This window comes from Mustelus asterias, chromosome 2, assembly GCF_964213995.1.
Source record: "Mustelus asterias chromosome 2, sMusAst1.hap1.1, whole genome shotgun sequence".
Taxonomy (NCBI): domain Eukaryota; kingdom Metazoa; phylum Chordata; class Chondrichthyes; order Carcharhiniformes; family Triakidae; genus Mustelus; species Mustelus asterias.
Window position 1 is genome coordinate 61,071,024 of NC_135802.1, and position 20,909 is coordinate 61,091,932.

General features: G+C 44.2%; 1 protein-coding gene across 1 annotated transcript in view; it reads left to right on the forward strand.

Annotated features, from left to right (window-relative positions):
- Positions 1-20,909, forward strand: part of hacl1 (2-hydroxyacyl-CoA lyase 1) — an 89,971-nt gene that overhangs the window by 35,437 nt on the left and 33,625 nt on the right. Inside the window, exons 9-11 of the mRNA XM_078236105.1 lie at positions 2,948-3,083; positions 8,182-8,287; positions 12,893-12,976. Coding sequence (XP_078092231.1) covers positions 2,948-3,083; positions 8,182-8,287; positions 12,893-12,976 — 326 coding nt within the window. The remainder of the gene's footprint in view (positions 1-2,947; positions 3,084-8,181; positions 8,288-12,892; positions 12,977-20,909) is intronic.

The window sequence follows — 20,909 nt, forward strand, 5'->3', positions numbered from 1 at the left end:
AGGGAAGAAAGGCTGGAAATTGCAGTAATGCTAGCCATAGTCTTCCAGTCCTTTGATGTAGAATTGCTGTCAGACGACTGGAGAATTGTACATGTTTGTTTAAAAAAGGGTTTAAAAACAACCTCTTCAACTATTAGTCAGTTTAACCTCACTGGTGAGAAAGCTTTTAGAAACTATTATCCGATCAAAATTAAGTCACTTGGACAAAGATGGGTTAATTAAGGAAAGCTGAGGGGAGGCGATGGCCCAGTGGTATTACCGCTAGACTGTTAATCCAGAAACCCAGCTTATGTTCTGGGGACGTTGGTTCGAATCCCGCCACGGCAGATGGTGGAATTTGAATTCAATAAAAAATATCTGGAATTAAGAATCTTCTACTGAGGACCATGAAACCATTGTCGATTGTCGGAAAAATCCATCTGGTTCACTCATGTCCTTTCGGGAAGGAAATCTGCTGTCCTTACCTGGTGTGGCCTACATGTGACTCCAGAGCCACAGCAATGTGGTTGACTCTGAAATAGCCGAGCAAGACACTCAGTTCAAGAGCAACTAGGGACGGGCAATAAATGCTGTGATGTGGAGATGCCGGCGTTGGACTGGGGTAAGCACAGTAAGAAGTCTCACAATACCAGGTTAAAGTCCAACAGGTTTATTTGGTAGCACAAGCCACAAGCTTTCAGAGTGCTGCTCCTTCACCAGGTGAGTGGGAGTTCTGTTCACAAACAGGGCATATAAAGACACAAATCAGGTGAGTGGGAGTTTGTGAACAGAACTCCCACTCACCCGATGAAGGAGCAGCGCTTCGAAAGCTAGTGGCTTTGTGCTACCAAATAAACCTGTTGGACTTTAACCTGGTGTTGTGAGACTTCTTACAATAAATGCTGGCCAGGCAGCGATGCCCATGTCTCACAAATGAATAATAAAAAACAGCACAGCTTTGTTTGAGGTAGATTGTATCTGACTAACTTGATTTGAGTTTTTGGTGAGTAACTGAGAGCATTGATGGGGCTATTATGGTTGATGTATATAAACTTCCAAAAGGCATTTTATAAAGTCCCATATAATAGACTTGCCAGCATTGTTGAAACCTATGGAATAAAAGGAACATGGAAACAAAATTGGCCGAGTGATGGAAACAGGTGGTTGGTGACAAATGGTTATTTCTCTGACTGTGGCTACAAGAGCAGGTCAGAGGCTGGGAATTCTGTGGCAAGTAACTCTCTTCCTGAAATCCTATCTACAAGGCACAAGTCAGGAGTGTGATTCAATACACTCCACTTGCCTGAATGAGTGCGGCTCCAACAACACGCAAGAAGCTTGGCACCATTCAGTACTAAGCAGCCCACTTAATTGGCATCCCATCCATCATCTTAAACCTCCACCACTGACACAGTACGTATCATCTAATAGATGCACTGTTGCAACTTGCCGAGCCTCCTTATACACTATCTTCCAAATTTGTGACTTCTTTCACCCTGGAAGGACAAGGACAGCAGAGACATGGGAACGCCACAACCTACAAATTCCCCGTCAAGCTGCACACCATCCTGACTTGGAACTATGTTGTTGTTTCTTCGCTATCACTGGGTCAAAATCCTGGAACTCACTTCCTAACAGCAATGTGGGTGTGCTTGTACCAGATGGAAGAAGGCAGCTCACCACCACCTTCTCAAGGGCAGTTAGGGATGGGCAACAAATGCTGGCCTAGCCGGTGACATCCACATCCTACCAAAGAATTAAAAGAAAAGAAGGTTATACAATGGGATTTCCCAGGAATTGGTATTAGGAATACTGCTTTTCTTCATTTATATTGAAGACTTAGGTGTATCAGGCACAATTTCAAAATCTAGAAATATTGTGAACTGTGAGGAGATTAGTGATAGACTCTAAGCGCATTGGTGAAATGAGCAGTCACAGGTCAAGTGAAATTTTGCTGCAGAGAAATATGAAATGATAAGTTTTGGTAGGAAGAATCAGGACAGGCAATATAAAATGAAGGGTACAATTTGAAAGGGGTTGCAGGAACAGAAAGTCGTGGGAAGATATGTACACAAATTATTGAAGGTTGAGAAAATGGTTAAACAGACTTACAGGATCCTGGGCTTTATACATAGGAAGTCATGATGTGGAGATGCCGGCGTTGGACTGGGGTAAACACAGTAAGGAGTCTAACAACACCAGGTTAAAGTCCAACAGGTTTGGCGTTTGCTACCAAATAAACCTGTTGGACTTTAACCTGGTGTTGTTAGACTCCTTACTTTATACATAGGGGCAGAGTATAAAAGCAACGAAATTTTGATGCACTTTTATAAAACTCTGCTTCAACCTCAACTGGAGCATTGTGTTCCATACTGGGCTTCACATTTTAGGAAAGATCTGAAGTCTTTTAGAAAGAGTGCAGAGAAGACTTGCGAGAATGGATCCAGGGAAAGGGATTTCAGTGATGTGGACAGATTGGAGAAGCTGGGCTTGTTATCAAGTATTCAAATTCATGAAGGGTCTGCACAGAGCAGAGAGAGAGAAGCTGTTTCTGTGATTCTATGATGGAGGCTGAAGGTGGGTTTCAAAAGGGAATTGGATTAACACCTGAAGAGAAAGAGTTACAGGGCTACAGGATGAGGCCAGGATTAAATCGTTTTTGCAGAGAACTGGCCTGGTTTGGACAAGCTGTAACTATTCTATGATTCTATAGTTCTACAGTAAGTTAATTTTAAAAAGATCTTTATTCATCTGAAGCAAGTTTTAAATTGCATTGAATCTAAAGTATCGAGCGAGGAATTACTGCATCAACAAATTAATATAACGGTCTGATGACCATAGGCTATAGAATTGATAGTAAAAGATTCTAGGAATTGTAGGAAGATACATTCTTTCATGATTATATTGGAAATATTTGTTCCTGGAGACAGACATAACATTATTGATACGTGGCTTTCATTTCTTAAAGGTGCAGCCTATTCTCGTGCAGAAGATAATATCAGAAAGCTCGTAAACACCTGTGGATTACCATTTCTGCCTACTCCGATGGGGAAAGGTGTGGTACCTGACAACCATCTCAACTGTGTTTCTGCAGCCAGGTCCAGGTTGGTATTACAAATTAAGTCTTTTCAAAGTCAAAAAGAAGTCTGGGCACTACATTTAAAATATAGAGGAATCTATTAAAACCTCCTGTTTAAACATAGTTCAATTTCCATTTCCTGTGCATAGGAACACGAATGCAAATGCATTTCCCCATAAATTGCATTTTTAATTACACTGATATCCACCATCCATTTGCTGTTGCAAACATCTTCTGTGTGTGTGTGTGTGTGTGTGCAACAAGTCTTTTCTAATACGCACTTCCTGTAAGCACCATGATTAATTCCAGTGACATATCCACTATCATGCTTTCTTTATAAAACACTGGTTGTTTAAAAGTTCATGTGAACAAACTTTTTGGGGGATCTTCTAATAAAATATTCATCTTGTGTTTGTATGTGCAATTCCTCGTCCCTGTCTCTTGCCTGCTGTTGAAACCTTCATCCATGCCTTTATTACCTCTAGATTTGACAATGCCAACACACTGTTGGGTGTGTTCCCACATTCTATACTCAGTAACCTCTGCTGCTCGTGGCTTATCTTGCAGCAAGTCCCACTCCCGTATCCCCCCTGTGCTCGCTGACCTACACTGACTCCCGTTAAAGTTAAAGATTTTAATAATCTCATCCTTGTTTTCAAGTTCCTCCATGTCCTTGCCCTTCCCTGTCTCAATGATCACCTGAAAGACTGCAACCCTCTGACATATCTCCACTCCTTTAACCTTGGCCTCCTTTGCATTCCCAACTATAATTGCCCCAACATTGATGGATGTGCCTTCAGCTTCCTGGAACCCCCTCCCAAAAAAACTCTCTGCCTTTCAAAACATTTTCCTCATTCAAAATGCTCCTTAAAACTTACTTCTTTGACCAACTATTGCTTATCTGACCTAATGTCTCCTATTGTGGTCATACTTTGTTCTATGATGCCCCTGAGAAACACCTTGGGGTGTTTTACTGTTAAAACTGCTTTATAAATATCAATTATTGGTGTATTTAGAGTCTGCTTATTCAGTCAATTTGGCTAATGGGTTTTAGTTCAGAATATGCCTGATCTGCTGAGTGTTTCCAACATTTTCTGCTTTGATTTCAGATTTCCAGTATGTGCAGTATTTTGCTTTTGTGTTTATGTTTACCTTCAGCACATTAGACCAGATCAGTGGAGATGAGCTCCATATCTAAAATATCTACATCACACTGGTTTCGGATGTCATAGAATAGAATCATAGAATTCCTACAGTGCAGAAGGAGGCCATTCGGCCCGTTGAGTCTGCACCGACCACAATTCCACCCAGGCCCTATCCCCATAACCCCACATATTTACCCTGCTAATCCCCCTGGCACTAAGAGTCAATTTAGCATGGCCAATCCACCTAACCCACGCATCTTTGGACTGTGGGAGGAAACTGGAGCAACCAGCGGAAACCCACGCAGACACAGGGAGAATGTGCAAACTCCATGCAGACAGTGACCCGAGGTCAGAATTGAACCCGGGTCCCTGACGCTGTGAGGCAGCAGTGCTAACCACTGTGCCACTGTGTCACCCCTGTTTGTTTGATTTTCAAACATTAAACTCTTTAATGTATAATCTGATCTCGGCTAGATAAATACATAGCAAAGCTGGATGGAACGGATGCTAATAGAATGGAAATCCTCAAGAAAGCTCTGTTTTAATCATCACATTTTGCAATGTTTTGTATTTCTGTGTTTTCCCATTGATGGAAATTGCTCTGGTTGGTAGGATGTGGAGGAAAATGACAGCATCACCCCAAGATTTCTAGCACTGAGGCCCAGTGACTGGGTTTTAACCCAGCTAAAGCTTCATCCTTACCATTCTTTAATAATCAGAAAAATGCATGCATCTTTGATTTGATTTGATTTGTTATTATCACAAGTGTTGGGAGACAGTGAAAAGCATTGTTTCTTGCACTCTATACATACTGTTCATAGAGTACATAGGGAGCAGGAAAGGAGAGGCAGAATATAGTGTTGCAGTTACAGATAGGGTGAAAAAAAAGTTTAATATTTGATAGATCCATTCAAAAGTCTGATAGCAGCAAGGGAGAAACTGTTCTCGAGTCGGTTGGCATGTGAACTCAGACCTTTGTATCTCCTTCCTGGCGGAAGAAGATGGAAGAGAGAATGTCCAGGATGCGTGGGATCCTTGATTAAACTGGTTGCTGTTCCGAGGCAGCGGGAAGTGTAGACAGAATCAATGGATTGGAGGCTGGTTTGTATGATGGACTGGGCTACGTTCACAACCCTTTGTAGTGTCTCACGGTCTTGGTCAGAGCAGGAGCCATTCCAAGCTGTGATACAACCAGAAAGAATGCTTTCTATGGTGCGTCAGTATAAAATTGGTGAGAGTCGCAGCAGACATTCCCAGTTTCCTGAATCTGTAAATAAAATTAACTTGTTTTTCTTTTACATTGCTTAGCTAGTATTTGAATTGTATATCCATGTACAGCTTCCTTGCACATAACCAATTTTTCAGTTAAATAAAAGTGCAGCACTTTATAAAACATGCTTTGAAAATCCAGCATCTGCCAAATTCACAGGCTCACTTAAAATGATCATTGCTTGTGATACTGACTGGATGAACCCCCCTTAAAATGGTTGTTTATACATAAACCTAATTCTGATTCTCATGTCTACAAGGCAAGTTATAGGTCTGAGAGTGGGTGCGGAGGAGGGGACTGAAGGGAATAAATGGATTGTAGTTTTGGAGGCTGGGGTGATATTACTATATGGATCACAGAAGGAGGGTGGATGTTTGACAGAAGCAAGCCAGTAACCTAAAGAGAAAGTGCTGGAAAATCTGAGCAGAACTGTGTACAGTTCTGGTCACCCTATTATAGAAAGGATATTATTAAACCAGAAAGAGTGCAGAAAAGATTTACTAGGATGCTACCGGGTCTTGATGGTTTGAGTTATAAGGAGAGGCTGGATAGACTGGGACTTTTTTCTCTGGAGCGTAGAAGGCTGAGGAGTGATCTTATAGAGGTCTATAAAATAATGAGGAGCACAGATCAGCTAGATAGTCAATATCTTTTCCCAAAGGTAGGGGAGTCTAAAACTAGAGGGCATAGGTTTAAGGTGAGAGGGGAGAGATACAAAAGTGTCCAGAGGGGCAATTTTTTCACACCGAGAGTGGTGAGTGTCTGGAACAAGCTGCCAGAGATAGTAGTAGAGGCGGGTACAATTTTGTCTTTTAAAAAGCATTTAAACAGTTACATAGGTAAGATGGGTATAGAGGGATATGGGCCAAATGCGGGCAATTGGGATTAGCTTGGGGGTTTAAAAAAAAGGGCGGCATGGACAAGTTGGACCAAAGGGCCTGTTTCTATGCTGTAAACCTCTATGACTCTATGATTCTAGGTCTGGCAGCATCTGTGTGGAGAGAAAAGAGCTGACGTTTCGAGTCCAGATGACCCTTTGTCAAAGCTGGGTTTTTTTGAACTACAATACATTTATTCCCTTCAGGGAGGGAGAGAGAAGGCAGGAAACTACAGGCCAGTTAGTTTAAGGTCTGCCAGAGGGAATATGTTAGAATCTATTATTAAAGATGTTACAACAGGGCATTTAGATACAGTCAAGGTTAATCAGATAGAGTCAACATGGTTTTGTGAGAGAGAAATCATGTTTAATCAATTAATTGGACTGGATGAAGGGGACCCGGTGGATGTACTATGCTTAGATTTCCAGAAGGCGTTTGATAAGGTGCCACATCAAAGGTTATTGTGGAAAATAATAGCTCAAGGTATAGGTATAATATATTGGCATGGAAAGAAGATTGACTGGATAACAGGAAGCAGAGAGTAGGCATAAATGGGTCATTTTCTGGTTGGCAAGATGTAATGAGAAGTGTGCCACAGCAGTGTTGGGGCTCAACCTTTTCCATTTACATAAATTATTTGGATGAAGGGACAGAAGATATGATTGAATATTGTTAAGACAGAGGTAGATAGATTCTTGGTAGACAATGGGGTGAAAGGTTATCAGGGGTAGACAGGAGGTGACAAACAGATCTGCCATGACCTTATTGAATGGCAGAGCAGGCTCGAAGGGCCAAGTGGCCTGTTCCTGCCCCCAATTTGTTTGTTCGTATGTTCTTCCTTAGTCGGATGAGGGTGACATGGAGGTGGCCAACTAGGAGAACAACTCTTGGAAAGTTGCGTCAGAGGGTGCTGACACCCACCAGAAAATCCAACTCATGGGGAGTTGGGAGGGGGGGTGTGTGTGGATTTATTGGTACGTGGTGATGGCCCGGAGCGGACATGGGAGCTGGGGATGCCAGCAATGACCGTGTGAGTGGTTGGAGGAGAAGGGGTCCGATGTTCGGGGGTGGGGAGGCTGCTGATAGCACTGACTGACTGACTGTTGGGGGAGGGGTGGAGAGGTACTGGCTCCGACTCCTATTGTAGTTGGAGGGGTGGTGACGGGGACAGAAGTGCTGGCTTTGATGGGGGGAGAAGTGCTCTTCGATGGGGGGAAAAGTACTGGCTTCGATGGGGGAGAAGTGCTGGCTTCGATGGGGGGAGAAGTGCTGGCTTCGATGGGGGAGGCTTCCATGGTGGACTGGTGGGGAGGTAATTTTTTGTTCTGAAAGGGCACCCTGATCTCAGTGCAGCCGGGCTTTGCCAGTGTGCTGAGGCCCTGCCCCTACTTGACAACGTGAAACTCAGCCAGCTGTTTCTTTGTGGCAGAGTGTGTAAGATCTGGAGAGAAATCTGACCTATTTCTCTGGAGAGAATGCCATTTTTCTCGACGGAACCAACACTGCCATGTTTTGGTCCATTTAGCCCGTGTGAAATGACTGCTGCCTCTGTTGATCAGATTTCCCATTATTCGCTGTTATTAGATGTACATTGTGTGATGTAATTGATTCTCCATTCACTGAGTCAGCATTTTTCTATTGGAATATCACCTTCTCAATCGGCTTCTTATCGGGAATGCCATCACCTTACGGGAAAACCTATCCCAGTGTCAGTGCATCTTCTATCCTTGTCCAGCTTTCCTTTCCCAGAAAACAAAGAATGGAGGATCGGATTATTCGTTATTTGGTTTACAACCAGAAGTGCTTGACTGGATGTTTTTCTTACTTCAGAGCCTTGCAGAATGCAGATGTGATTCTGCTACTCGGAGCCAGATTAAACTGGATTTTGCATTTTGGACACCCACCGAGGTTTCATCCTGATGTGAAAATCATACAGGTACGGAGAGCTGCTGATCATATGTTTCAGTTTTTACACTCAGAGCGATCAATCACATTTTTAATACTTCAGCCACTAAGCTAATTATTGTTCATCTTGCCCTCAGCTGTATATCTAGTTTGTATGCCTATATAGCAAGGTAATATATATACAATTTAGACAATTGAAGTATGTTCTCGTCTGTTAATCTAACCTCACTCTCTGACTGCTGGATCGCCTGCTGAAGTGGGAAGTTTCCAATTAGCTAATAAGGTACATAACAGAATACATTTAGGCACTGACAGCATGACCAGCAAAGAGTTAAATGATCCTTGCAACAAAGTTAGTAAGCCAATGAGACAAATAGTTCAGGTATATGTGAATGCAATAAGAGAATTAAACAAATCATTATGATTTTAAAATATATATTGATCTTTTAAATGTATTTTAAGTATTATATGAATCATTGCTGTCTTCAGCCGAAAGCAGGTTACTGTAAGGGATGATGGTAAAGGTGAAGAGTTCAGAGCCAAAGGCCTGGGAACCCCATAGTTAGCGAAATTCTTATCAGAAAGTTCCTGGTGAGGTAACACATCTTGCAACTTTGTAAGTAGGCTCGATTCATTGTCTATACTTAGGATAAGTAAGCGCCTCGACGCAGGACCACGTGTTCATCCAGATTGGCAATGATCCGGTGGGAACGTCCACTTTGACCCTTGTAGCGTCTAGGGTAACCAGGCAACCAGGAAGTGACTTTAGCCAAGATGGGAGATAGCATCCGGATTAAATGGATGGATATGATATCATTATACTGGATGGTGGAATGCAATTGGCTGAGGTGAATGCCAGAGATTATTATTGATGTGTGTATACTAGATGTAATTGATTTTAAACTAACGTAAGGCAGGAATAATTGATAAGAAAAACTATAATTGATCTGTTTTTGATTGTAAATGTCAGATTGATCGGAGAGAATCTTCCGCTCTATTCCAGAGTTACTTAACCCTTTTGGTGATCTCTGAACACCTGCCTGTTATGTTTATGTTTAAATTAACGTTGCGTCTTTACACAGAGATATCTGCCTCGTGAGTTTTGTATTGTCTGTAGTAAAAGACAGTACTGGCAATGTCAATTTACCCTACAACACCTGCTTTCTTAGTTTCTTTGTAATAAACAGTGTGAATCTCAAGTAAGTTGTTTTAGTCAATGTTGGAGGGATATTACCACACCATTATGGGAGGCATTTTAATCCCACATTGCTGAAAGCAGTACTTGGGGACAGTTAAAATGTAATGGCGGGGTGGAGTGGGGGGGGAGAGTTGCATAATGCTCTCCCATCCCCCCTCTGGCCGACTGGAATTCTAAGAAAGGACAGCCAGGCAAAGACAGCGGGCGCACTCTTCAAATATTCAGATTGGGGCCTAACTACAAGATTAATCTGAGGCCTGTGCAAGGTGAGTGAAGGGGAACTGTAATCACTTCCTTGCCAATCTATAACGGCGAATTGAGGGACAGAGGAGGCTCAGAAAGGTTTGAATGTTTGCAGATTTTCAAAGATTTTCTTATGGGCTGGGAAGAGCACGATTGGACTTCAAATTCCCACAAGGAGCCCTCAAACACTTGGGTTCCCTCAAAAAACAAAGAAATTTACAGCTCAGGAACCCTCCAAGCCTGCACCGACCATGTTGCCTGACTGAACTAAAACCCCCTACCCTTCCGGGGACCATATCCCTCCATTCCCATCCTATTCATGTATTTGTCCAGAAGCCCCTTAAAAGTCACTATCGTATCTGCTTCCCCTACCTTCCCCGGCAAGGAGTTCCAGGCACCCACCACCCTCTGTGTAAAAAATCTTGCCTCGTACATTCTTTGACCACAGTCACTTCTCAGTCTTTCAATTCTCCCATCCTTCTCCCCTGACCCATTTACCTACCCACTTGAACCATTTTGCCAGGTTCTGTGCACCAAGCTGGTTTTATTCGATGGAAAACGAACAGCATGGTTGGGGCAATAAAACTACTGAGTGGCAATGCGATTTTGATAACCAACTTTTCCCTTCTCTACTTCAGGTGCCAGCTCTTGCCCTGGTCACTTTAAAGTGCCCCGGGTGCTCCAGTTTCCACCTACAGTCTGAAAGACGTGCTGGTTAGGTGCATTGGCCATGCTAAATTCTCCCTCAGTGTACCCGAACAGGCGCCAGAGTGTAGCGAGTAGGGGATTTTCACAGTATCGTCATTGCAGTGTTAATGTAAGCCTACTTGTGACACTCATAAATAAATTTAAAACTGTTTGGGTGGTGGGACAAGAAGCCCCAACACCCATAAGATTCTGCCCTGAGTATTTTGAATCTGATCTGCAAGGCAAAATGTGGTGCTGGAATATTACTGTGTTTGTGAATAGGAATGTAAGTCACCAAAAAAACCCCCAATATTTCAGCCAAAAACAGAAATGCATGGCAAGCCATTGAGCAACTGAGAAATGTAGGTTAACTTTGATTCTTCATGCTCTGAAAGATTTACTGCTTTTGCTTCTTTAAGATGTTGGTCGACGAAGGGGCTGGATTTTTGGCTCCCGAATTAGGAAGGAATAGAGACAGATGACATAAAAAAGAGGCCTGTGTGCCGGTCTTCCACCTTTGTTCCCGACTCTGCTGATTTCCCGGTCGTGAGGGGTGGGGGGGGGGGGGGGGGGGGGGGTGGCTGGGTGGGGGTGGGGGGGGGGGTGGGCAAGAACTGAACTGAACTGTTGATGAAGGTAGGGCAGTTGATGTCATATACATGGATTTTACTAAGGCGTTTGATAAGGTCCCCCATGGTCGGCTTATGATGAAAGTGAGGAGGTGTGGGATAGAGGGAAAGTTGGCCGATTGGATAGGTAACTGGCTGTCTGATCGAAGACAGAGGGTGGTGGTGGATGGAAAATTTTCGGATTGGAGGCAGGTTGCTAGCGGAGTGCCGCAGGGATCAGTGCTTGGTCCTCTGCTCTTTGTGATTTTTATTAATGACTTAGAGGAGGGGGCTGAAGGGTGGATCAGTAAATTTGCTGATGACACCAAGATTGGTGGAGTAGTGGATGAGGTGAAGGGCTGTTGTAGGCTGCAAAGAGACATAGATAGGATGCAAAGCTGGGCTGAAAAATGGCAAATGGAGTTTAACCCTGATAAATGTGAGGTGATTCATTTTGGTAGGACTAATTTAAATGTGGATTACAGGGTCAAAGGTAGGGTTCTGAAGACTGTGGAGGAACAGAGAGATCTTGGGGTTCATATCCACAGATCTCTAAAGGTTGCCAGTCAAGTGGATAGAGCTGTGAAGAAGGCCTATAGTGTGTTTGCTTTTATTAACAGGGGGTTGGAGTTTAAGAGCCGTGGGGTTATGCTGCAACTGTACAGGACCTTGGTGAGACCACATTTGGAATATTGTGTGCTGTTCTGGTCACCTCACTATAGGAAGGATGTGGAAGCGCTGGAAAGAGTGCAGAGGAGATTTACCAGGATGCTGCCTGGTTTGGAGGGTAGGTCTTATGAGGAAAGGTTGCGGGAGCTAGGGCTGTTCTCTCTGGAGCGGAGGAGGCTGAGGGGAGACTTAATAGAGGTTTATAAAATGATGAAGGGGATAGATAGAGTGAACGTTCAAAGACTATTTCCTCGGGTGGATGGAGCTATTACAAGGGGGCATAACTATAGGGTTTGTGGTGGGAGATACAGGAAGGATATCAGTGGTAGGTTCTTTACACAGAGAGTGGTTGGGGTGTGGAATAGACTGCCTGCAGTGATAGTGGAGTCAGACACTTTAGGAACATTTAAGCGGTTATTGGATAGGCACATGGAGCACACCAGGATGATAGGGAGTGGGATAGCTTGATCTTGGTTTCAGATAAAGCTCGGCACAACATCGTGGGCTGAAGGGCCTGTTCTGTGCTGTACTGTTCTATGTTCTATGTTCTATGAACTGGCCGGGAAGGGCCGGGAAGGGAATCGCCAGCCTCATTAATTGAGTACATTGTGGTCATTAGAGAGCTCATTAAGAGCGTGCCTACTGACTTCCTGAGATTTCCATTAGGCCGGATAATAGTTAGGAGCTCCCTGACACTCACCAGCATCAGCCTGACAGGAATAGGAGCTGAAACAGTTTTATTCGATCGAAAAAGAAATGCCTTGTTGGGGACAATAAAACCACTGAGTGGCAATGAGATTTTGATTTTGACCAACTTTTCCCTACCCTACCTCAGGTCCCAGCTCTTGCCCTGGTCACTAGAAAGGTGAAGATCCTCTTTTTTTTTTCAGACCTCGCACAGATGGCAGCCACAGCCAATTCGGGCCAGAGCGTGGCCCACTCCCCTGGTGTCGCACCACTAATTAGGTGGCAAACCCTTCATTGATACCCCCCACCCATGAAAATGCCATGTCCCAGCAGGCTGGCAACAGAGGCAGGAACGCAAACCTGGATCGGTCCTGCCTCCTGAGTCCCAGACTTGAACCGGAAAATCCGACTCAGGAGTTTTTATCCAGCGTTTTCTGTTCTTACTTCAGATTTCCCAGATTATCTTGTTATTTTGCCTTCTCTGACCTCAGTTTTATTTCAGATGTCTTATATTTAACAGTAACCTCTGTGTTCTTTATATAAGGTTGACCTGTGTGCTGAAGAACTTGGAAATAACGTGAAGCCTGTTGTTGCCTTACTGGGTGACGTGAATGCTGTTGTCAAACAGGTAATTTAATACTTCCTCAAGGAGTTAATTTTCTGAGCTACACTCCTCACTGCCTTGTAATCTCTTCAGGCGCTGCTTTTATGGCAGGTAACTGGCTTAGCTGTTCATCACCACATCAAACGCTGTCAGGTCCAGATCCTATCTGCCAAAATTGCTCACTTTACAGGTCAGCTTAATGTCAAACAGCTGGGTTCTTTCAACATCCTCTTATACCCCTCCCCTCTGCTGCCTGCACCCTCACCTCCAATGGCAAGTGCAAGAAACCCATGGGCCAAAATTTGACATTGCCCAGGCGGGAAGCATGTCAAACAGAGGGAGAAGATGTTGGGCGTGTGTCTCAATGTCATCCCACATTCATGTAATATTTCAGTCAGCGAGCTTGCACGGGAGTCGAAGCACGCTCACTGAAAATTGAGCGACTAATTAGATTCATTGAGGAGTAAATTAAAAGTGATTTCATGTGGCCCATCTATATTTACGATTGGTGGACGAGCCAAGTTCCCTTCACGTTAGAGGTAGAACCTCAACTCAGGGCTGAAATAAAATTGTAGAACGTGTCTGGGGACTGAGCTTTTCTGCATTCAGCTGTCAGGTGTTTTGAATGTGCTGCCCTAGATGCCATTTGTTGTGTTTTAATTTGTAGAGGTCAGCAGCTCACTGAGACAACACCGCAGCAGCTGTCCACCTTAGAGGAGCCCATTAGAGGCGCCAGCCCACATCCTTCCTTTTCTTGACCTCCCCCAGCAGTGCTGAACCTTTCTCAGCGTGTGTCTCATGCTGGCTGTCCGTTAATTGGCCAGCCAGTGTGATTTTGCATTCCAGGGCTGGTCGCGGCCAGAAGTGCATTTCACATGTGCTTTTGAGTCCGCGCACCCAACGGCTGCAAATTTCAGGCCCTGGACCTTTTGGTCACTAAGATTGAGACCACCCAATTAGCTGCCTCTTCCCTCTCTTCCACCTGCACTGAACCAGCCCTTCTCTAGGGCTCCAGGAGCTGTGACATTATTCACAAGTCTGCTGTGAGGCACTTTCTCAAATGCCTTTTGGAAGTCCATGCGCACCACATAAACAACATTATCCTCATCGACCCTCCATATTCTCTCACCAAAATAAGTCAGTTAAATACAACTTTCACTTAACAAAATCCTGGTGTTGATTCTGAATTTTAAAGTTTATTTATTATTGGCACAAGTAGGCTTACATTAACACTGCAATGAAGTTACTGTGAAAATCTCCCAGTTGCCACACTTCGGCACCTGTTCAGGAACACTCAGGGAGAATTTAGCACAGCCAGAGCACCTAACCAGTACGTCTTTTGGACTTTGGGAGGAAACTGGAGCACCCGGAGGAAACCCACACAGACACGGGGAGAATGTGCAGACTCCGCACAGACAGTGACCCAAGCTGGGAATCGAACCCGGATCACTGCTGTGAGGCAGCAGTGCTAACCACTGTGCCACCGTGCTGCCCTTCCATGAGGGCTTTCCTTAATTACATGCATTGGAATCACAGTACAATTTTAAATCTAGTTCTTCCCTTACAAAAATGTAAGGAGTAATGACATTGAAAGATGATTTGTTGCTGTTAATTATCTCTTGGACAGTTAGTATTATTGTTTGTATTATTTTAAAATATTTCAAAATTTAGATTTGAAATCTGCATTGCATTTACAAAACTGGTCATTCCTCTCAACCAGTGCATTTACCTTCCACACAACCAAATAGTCCTAATCTTGTTAACCCACTCTGTTGCAACATCCCTCCAGCTTCTTTTCCTCCTTCATACATGTGCATAGGAATACTTGGTTTCTTCAAAGTGCTTTTAGCTAATATTCACTGTGGTTCAAAGTTGTAAGGGTGTACTCAGAGATCTCTTGAAACTAATCATAGCCTTCTATTAATGACTCATTGGCCAGGATTTTACTGCCCCACCTGCCACAGGAATCAGACCGGGAGAGGGACGGGCAATGGAAAGGTCCATTGCCCTTGGGGGGGATTTTACGATTCCAGGCTGAGCGAGGCCATAAAACCCTGCCCATTATCTTCATACCTTATCTACTTTCTGCGCAGAGTATTTTAGTGATTCTTAAATGGGCTTAAAGGAGAAAATTACTAGGTAAGAACTAGAAATAGTAACTAGCCTATACACTAGGGGTGGGATTTTCCAGCCGCGCTTGCCCCAAAGGAAGAAAATCCCACCCGAGGTCAATGGACCTCTGCATGGTCCCCCGCCCGCTACGATTTCCGTTCCCTTGGCGGGCGGGACGGGAAAATTCCCCCTAGATGTTCAGATCCAATATTCAGTCCTATTGCATCTATCAACACTTGTAAAAATATCATTTTTTTAATGGAGTTTCTCCATGGAGACCTGGATGCTCTTCATTTTATTCATTAAGGACTGGGGTTAGCTAAGCTAAGGAATAAGCCTGTTCATTTTTAAATAATGCCTTGGATCCTCTGCAGCCTGTAGTGTCTGAGAAAGTGGGTCAGGCTGGAGATGGCTGGAAATCTGTAGCCTCAGACAGCTCAGCTATAGCTCTCACCGAGGGAAGAATGTAAATGATATATAAAAATAACTTTCTAATTTTGGAACCAGTGTCAACATCAAGCATTCTCATCAGATCCAATGGAGCTATGTGTGGAATGAAAATTGCTCTAATGTTTCATCAATAGAGTCATAGAGGTTTACAGCATGGAAACAGGCCCTTCGGCCCAACTTGTCCATGCCACCCTTTTTAACCACTAAGCCAGTCCCAATTCCCCACCTTTGGCCCATATCCCTCTATACCCATCTTACCCATGTAACTGTCTAAATGCTTTTTTAAGGACAAAATTGTACCCGCCTCTACTACTACCTCTGGCAGCTTGTTCCAGACACTCACCACCCTCGGTGTGAAAGAATTGCCCCTCTGGACCCTTTTGTATCTCTCCCCTCTCACCTTAAACCTGTGCCCTCTAGTTTTAGACTCTCCTACCTTTTGGAAAAGATGTTGACTATCCAGCTGATCTACGCCCCTCATTATTTTATAGACTTCTATATGATCACCTCTAGGCCTCCTACGCTCCAGGGAAAGAAGTCTCAGTCTATCCAGCCTCTCCAATACCATGGCCTGAATTTTACATTTGCAGACCAAGCACGCGGCAGCCCCCATCATTCGTAAACTATCACCCAATGGCATTGGGAGGGTGTCCAAAGGACATCTTGACGTCTGGTGATATTTCAGTCAACGGGTACGCATGGAATTTGGAAGCGCACCTGTGAGCAAATAAAGTGTCAGTTAGGTAAATGAAGATGGCAGTTGTCTGAGATTTTAGTTGGCCCGTGTACTTTTACACTCGGTATATGGGCCACTCATGTAGATGGTGGTGACATTTTTAATAGGTTTGCCATGTGTGACGGGTTAAAAGACTCTCAGGCAGATGCAAGGGTGCGTAGGCAGGAGTTTGACTGTAAGTGATGTGCAGCTGCTGCATTCACAGTTTCTGACACTTCAGTGTTGTTCTGGAGAAATTTCACATTTATTGGGATTTGCAGAGGCCTTCAGCCAATAAGCCCGTTGAGTGCAGAAACCTGTGGAAACATCAGTGCCAAAATGAAGATTGTTACTCTGCTGCAGGTACCTCCTTAGAAGAGGAGGAGAGGGCCAGAAGGGAGAGGGAACCAGTTACCTACAGGCAGCGTCCCAGAGTGGAATCCATGGATCAAGAGCCAGAATGGGTGCAGGGCTAGCAAGAAATGCATTGAAGAAGGGTCTGGAGAAGGTGCCAATATCCAGCAGGGAGAGTCTACAGGCAGCATTCCTGATACTTGGACATGTCTGAGTTTAGGTGCCACAGAAGGCTCCATCTCTCCAGGGAGACGGTCACCTCCATGTGCAAGATGATTGGTCCGGAGATTGCCTCCAACTGTGTAGGTGGCCACCCTATGCCATTCGCTGTAAAGGTTACAGTTTTACACCTTTGCCTCTTTCCAGTGGCGGGTTTATGCGGTGTCTCCCAAGCGGTTGCCCACAGTTGCATCAAGTTGGTCATTGACACTCTGTCCCGATGGGTCAGGATCTTCATTCACTTGCGGACTGAGGATCTGGCCAGGCTGAGCGGGCCAGAGGCATCGCTGCAATTACAAGATTTCCCCTCCATCCAGGGAGCCACACATGTGCCATAGAGGCACCAGCGGGTGAGCTGAATACCTTCATCAACAGAAAAAAGCTCCCACTCCCTTAACATCCAAATTGTGCGTGATCACAAGAGTGCAATGATGCAGGTTTTTCACCAGGTATTCTGGAAGCTGTCATGATGCCAACATCCTTTGTCACTTCCAGGTGCCAAGGCTTTTTGTCGCTCCATCTCGCTTGGATGGATAGCTGTTGGGAGGGTGGGGGGTGGAGGGGGTGGAAGGCTATTTGCTGAAAAGGTGGCTCATGATGCCACTCAGACACCCAAGAAAAGAAGCCAAGGAGAACTCGAATCAAAGTTATGCCTTCACAATGGCAGTGATTGATAGCACCATAGGGCTACACACAAGGTCAGGTTCTGCTGCCTTGTTCGATCAGGGGGAATCACTTCAATATCCTCCAGAGTTCATTTCTCTCTTTGTTATTGTTTGCTGCTCCCTTCACACTCTGGCTCTGCAACCATTAGAAGATGAAGACAGCAATGTCATCGGCTACAGAGGATGACTCAGTTGCTGGGCATGAGGAGGAGCTGATAGAGCCTCAGGTTGAGGGGTGGGATGCTGAAGTGAGGATTCTTAAGTGGGGGGCTGGGAGGCCTTGAATCAGAGGACTTTCAGCTATGTATCCAAAATGTGGATTGAAGGTGTAGGCAAGAGGAATGCTACCTTACTGATCTTCCCTGATGAGGCAATCCTGTCACCGTAAAGTCAAGGTCAGACCTCATAAATAAAGTTTGCAGCCCTTCCTTATGGCATAAAGTCATAGAGGTTTACAGCATGGAAACAGGCCCTTCAGCCCAACATGTCCATGCCATCCAGGTTTTACCATTAAATTGGACCTATTTGCCCGCGTTTGGCCCATATCCCTCTATACCAACCTTACCCAAGTAACTGTCTAAATGCTTTTTAAAAGACAAAATTGTACCCGCCTCTGCTACTACCTCTGGTAGCTCATTCCAGACACTCACCAGGCAGGTGCTTGAGTGTGGCGATTCGCGGATTTTCACAGTAATTTCATTGCAGTGTTAATGTAAGCCTACTTGTGACACTAATAAACTTTAAATTTAAAATTGAAAAGTGGTCGTGAATTAGCTTTAAGTTGGCATAGAAACTTTAAAGGGCTATAAGAGTGATTGGGGACATGAGTTGGCATAGAGGGTGAGAGGTCATGGAGAGTGGGTGGGGACATGAGTCGGCATCAATTGGGCATAGGGAATGGGGTATGGGGTAAGGGCTAGATGGCATAATATTTAATAAAACAACTGGGACAAAATTCCAGAGAATTAAGGCCGGCCTTTTAAACAGCCCACCTTGGCACTCGGCAGCCCCTGTGGTTGTCTCTGATCTGTGTCTGGGCATACCGAGCCTGACTCCATCTAACCACCTACTCCACTCCATTGATTGCTTGTACTCTGCTCTGGAGTGGAAGAGACACCATTTGTTCTTTCAGTTTCAGGTGGGTCTGGAGCTGAAAGCTAATGTTTTGATAGTTGCAACCATTATGAATGCTTGGTTGATTTCCAAAAACGGTTGGTGTACTCAGCACCATATAGGTGAGGGGTAAGGTTTATGGGGCTTATGAATAATGTTGGGAGCAGGGCGGATGTCCCTGAGAACTGAGGCAGATCTTTTTACTATGCCGCTTCAGTATCCACACTGTTCCCGCACGGAAGTGCAGATTGCAAAGTGCACATGGAACCCACCCCTTGCTTGAAAAGTTTAAAATCCCTGGAAAAGGTCAGTAAGGAGTGGGGCGTGTGTTTCGTAAGCTGCAAAATGGCCCAACTTACACTTTGTGAGCTTGAGAGGAAATTCTGAGCCAACATGTTAGAATGAGTTCTTTTCAGTCTGTTGGTTGAGAAGGGGAAAACAGATGGAAACAATATTTTGCAGCAATTTGATTGGCTCAAATCACAATGCTTAAATATGTGTATCTGTAAATTGGATAGAATACAGTAGGGATAAATTTGAATGTAAGCCAATCAGCTGTAAAATGTGCACAGAGGTTTGTAAAATAGCCAAAGTATGACAGACAGGAAGCGTGTGCTGGATGCAATGGTCTTGGTAGATGCTGCCTCTGTAGTAAGTCATCTCATGGGCAAAGCTCAATTCGCAACCAGTGTGACCTGCAATAGTGAGCCTTGCCAACTCTACTTGGCAATCTGTAACAGTTGGTCTGAGACTGGTCGTGTAGAAGAGCTGCAGCTTTAGTGTGGTTTGGAAGCAATTAAATCCTGTTTGAGTTGTGTACAAATTACAGTTCTCTTTATCACTGCTTCCATGACGCATGCACGCCTTCAACAAAAGCAAAAATAAAGGAAGCTCTAATTATCTTAGTAGCAAACATTGTAATTTCTGTTAATGCAACCACACATTTTAGCTTTTTGGTAAATAGTCATTTTCAATTAATTTGGTTAAACATCACTTAATCCTGGGTGGGGATATCTCCTTTCCAGCCAAGGAGGATAGTAAATAGCCATTTCAGGATATGAAAAAGTTGCATTGCTACATGTGTGCAACCATGCAGATTAATAAATGGAAAGTGAGTGGAGTGTGTGTAGAAAGCTGCACGAATAACTTGCACTGTGAATCATGAATGTAGTAAGAAGTTTAACAACACCAGGTTAAAGTCCAACAGGTTTATTTGGTAGCAAAAGCCACACAAGCTTTCGAGGCTCTGAGCCCCTTCTTCAGGTGAGTGGGAATTCTGTTCACAAACAGAACTTATAAGACACAGACTCAATTTACATGAATAATGGTTGGAATGCGAATACTTACAACTAATCCAGTCTTTAAGAAACAAAACAATGGGAGTGGAGAGAGCATCAAGACAGGCTAAAAAGATGTGTATTGTCTCCAGACAAGACAGCCAGTGAAACTCTGCAGGTCCACGCAACTGTGGGAGTTACAAATAGTGTGACATAAATTCTGATTCTAGGATCGCATGATAAAGACTCAGGAGGAAAAAAGCAGAAATATTTATGTGAAATAGTGTGACATAAACCCAATATCCCGGTTGAGGCCGTCCTTGTGTGTGCGGAACCTGGCTATCAGTTTCTGCTCCGCGACTCTGCGCTGTCGTGTGTCGCGAAGGCCGCCTTGGAGAACGCTTACCCGAATATCAGAGGCCGAATGCCCGTGACCGCTGAAGTGCTCCCCAACAGGAAGAGAACAGTCTTGCCTGGTGATTGTCGAGCGGTGTTCATTCATCCGTTGTCGCAGCGTCTGCATAGTTTCCCCAATGTACCATGCCTCGGGACATCCTTTCTTGCAGCGTATCAGGTAGACAACGTTGGCCGAGTTGCAAGAGTATGTACCGTGTACCTGGTGGATGGTGTTCTCACGTGAGATGATGGCATCTGTGTCGATGATCCGGCACGTCTTGCAGAGGTTGCTGTGGCATGGGTTAAGTCTTTAATGAACTGGTGTTGGAGGCTTATACTAAGATTGCTCCCCAGTGACCAGGTCTTATCACTACAGCACTTGCAGCATGAATTTTTTCTCAGATATAAGTTGAACTAGAAGAGGCCTTTGATACATAATAGAGCATTGAGGACCCCATAGGGATTTAATAACTTCATTATGACTAACTGACTTAGCTTAGTTCTTTCTGCATCTTTACTCATCAATTTCATGTGTACCTAAAGTTTAATATGCTATTAATATATGAATAGTTGCTTTGCCTATAATTTTTAAAGCATGTTCTCCACTCTATTGATTCATGCTAAAATATGGCTGGTATATGCAGCCTTGGTTCAGT